Consider the following 2,381-nt stretch of genomic DNA (forward strand, 5'->3'; position numbering starts at 1 on the left):
ATTGGCTGATCAGATGTGTGGACACCTCGATATTGTGGTGACTTTGTAGTGTTTGTTTTAGTCTGGAAGGTGTCAAAGGGTCCAGATTGGAGGCTGCTGGTACTCGTTGCTTCTTTGGGGTTGTTTGTGATAATCCAGAGCTACGGACAGTGGAATTACTCAACAACGAACGTCGAAGCGGAGAGCCTGGGGGTGTTCGCCCGGATACCGTTGATCCAAGCAAAACATAATGAAAAGCGCGTGTTGGTTGAAGATTTCCTCTCGAATCCACAAATTGACTTGCAATCTCTGATACCGTGATCTCAAGGACTCGAAGACTTGAAATGGTCTGCTTTTCGTTATCCGCATCAGCTAATTCGCTCGATTTTCTGTTGTGTGAGTGCGACGGATGAATTCGTGAACTTCTGTGATCAATACGATTTCCAGAACTTGAAATTGAGTGCTTCTCATTACTGAATTAACACTGAATTGACACTTCAACGTGATGGATCTTCACTTCCACGCGCTCTCCCCACCGTTTTCCGCTTTCGACCCTCAAATACGTCTATCCGTGCACCACTTTGTCTTTCATCAAAGTCGTTAACTATTCGTTCAGCTACGGCGATAAAAGTTTTAAGAAACACCACTTTGTGCAGCAGCATGGAGGAGCTCATGCTCAACTTCCTTCAGCGAGGAATCAGACATCTCTTGTTCGAAACGAGCTATTAGGTCGTACACTTTGTTGGTGAACTCACGACGGTCCTTAAGCAATGGCTGAGCTTGTACCGTTACAGTCATGCACATTTGAAGAAGACATACACCCGGCGACATAGCAGAGAGTACGCACCAGGATCGTTCTTGTAATTTGATACCGTCCACTGCAACTCCAAACACCTCCAAGAGTTCATCCTGACCTGTAAGCACGATGACTTCTCGGTTATCTTCCGCGTGTCTGACTGCCATGTAGCGAAGCTGTATCTTCATGAGTTCTTCTATAACCAATGTATCGACTCGTGCCGCCACTTTCATGTCTAGGTTGGGCTGAAGTAGATACAGGCATACCAGATTAGTAGAATGGACAATACTTTTATTTGGAGATAAGTACTTACGGGGATGTGTTTGCCTTTGCCATCTGACGTATAATCCGATGCCAAATTCCTCATGATTGCCTTTGCAAGTGTACGATAGTCGAACGGAAGTACATCGCACTTGAGCACCTCAATTCGCGTGCTGGAAGACGACAGTGGCTGAGTATTCACCTGTGAGAAAGGAGACGAAATGGAGCTGAAGCCATTCGACTGAAACACATGATCGGTTTCGAGAAACAAATCGTTTAGACTGCTGCCGAGTCGCTCCAACACTTTGAGCCCATGATCACCATTATCCGGGACGAAGGTTGGGATCATCCTTCGAACTAAGGATGGAAATTTCTGCTGTACCAACGTAGAGAGAAGAAAAAAAATTGGTCAACTTAGATACGAGATGATGAACCACTACTGCTCAAACATACCTTTGCCACTGTCTGGTTGTGAAATAGCCGCTTCAGCTTCTGGATAGTTTTCATTTGGCTTTGAACGAGCCCCCGAAGATACTCGTTTTCAGACTCCGCTTCATTTCGCAGTCGCTTCTGTCTCTTCGCCAAACCTAGCCAGGCATCTAGACGACCTCCATCGGGTCGCTGGATCGTGCCAGTAGAGGGATGGAGAAGCTCCTCGTCGACGGGCATTTTCGTATAACGCAGCTCTTGTATTCGTTGCTGTAACTCTTCCGCTTCCATTTGCAACTGCAGTGTCTCCAACTTTCGGAGGTCTCGGGATCGATTTCTTCCTGGAATCTTTATCATTTCCTTTAGGCGGACAATCTCTTGCTTCACGGCACTGGTTGGCTCACAAATCCCCTTTTTGTCACTTGTAACCTCCGACAACCACACGGCGTCGTCAGGCACTATTGGCACGCTGTAACTGCTCGCATCGGTACTATGACTGGGAGAGAGGTCCGTTGTATCGTCACGGGCGTTGACGAAGGCCAACACTGCCTCGAGCGCCTCGAGCTCCTCATAATTCATCTTGCTCTGTGGAAAGATGCGCTGTTCGTGAAATGAACAGTGTGTCGGAGTGGACCAGCAGATTCCGGTTAGGTTAGATGGTATTAATAATGTCGATGCTTTGCAGTAACCTTGAACTGAGCATACGATAACCACATGCTTGGTGATCTCAGTGAGATCCTCCGACTCTTTTCGAAATACAATGGAAAAAAAATTCTTCGAGAGATCCGATTGGCCGGGATGACATTCAGACGGAAAAAAACATTAAGAATTTAATGGGTTTTTTTTTCGTCTGAATGTCATGTTACATGTCACAAATTTAACGGTTATTTGTTATCATGTAATTGTTAAATGTTAC

General features: G+C 45.9%; 1 protein-coding gene across 2 annotated transcripts; it reads right to left on the bottom strand.

Annotated features, from left to right (window-relative positions):
* Window positions 1-328: 328 nt before the first annotated feature.
* On the bottom strand, window positions 329-2,119 carry PPTG_20379. 2 transcript variants are annotated; one of them, XM_008919171.1, is made up of 4 exons: window positions 1,490-2,119; window positions 1,089-1,409; window positions 827-1,020; window positions 329-753 (listed from the first exon to the last, which is right to left on the bottom strand). In XM_008919171.1, exons 1-4 carry the CDS (start codon window positions 2,042-2,044, stop codon window positions 705-707), a joined length of 1,119 nt encoding a protein of 372 aa, XP_008917419.1. In that variant the 5' UTR covers window positions 2,045-2,119; the 3' UTR covers window positions 329-704. The 2 variants fall into 2 exon arrangements, with proteins under 2 accessions (XP_008917419.1, XP_008917418.1); XM_008919170.1 differs by having other exon boundaries at window positions 329-1,020; window positions 1,490-2,044.
* Window positions 2,120-2,381: the final 262 nt, after the last annotated feature.

This window comes from Phytophthora parasitica (assembly GCF_000247585.1).
Source record: "Phytophthora parasitica INRA-310 unplaced genomic scaffold supercont2.548, whole genome shotgun sequence".
NCBI lineage: Eukaryota > Oomycota > Peronosporomycetes > Peronosporales > Peronosporaceae > Phytophthora > Phytophthora nicotianae.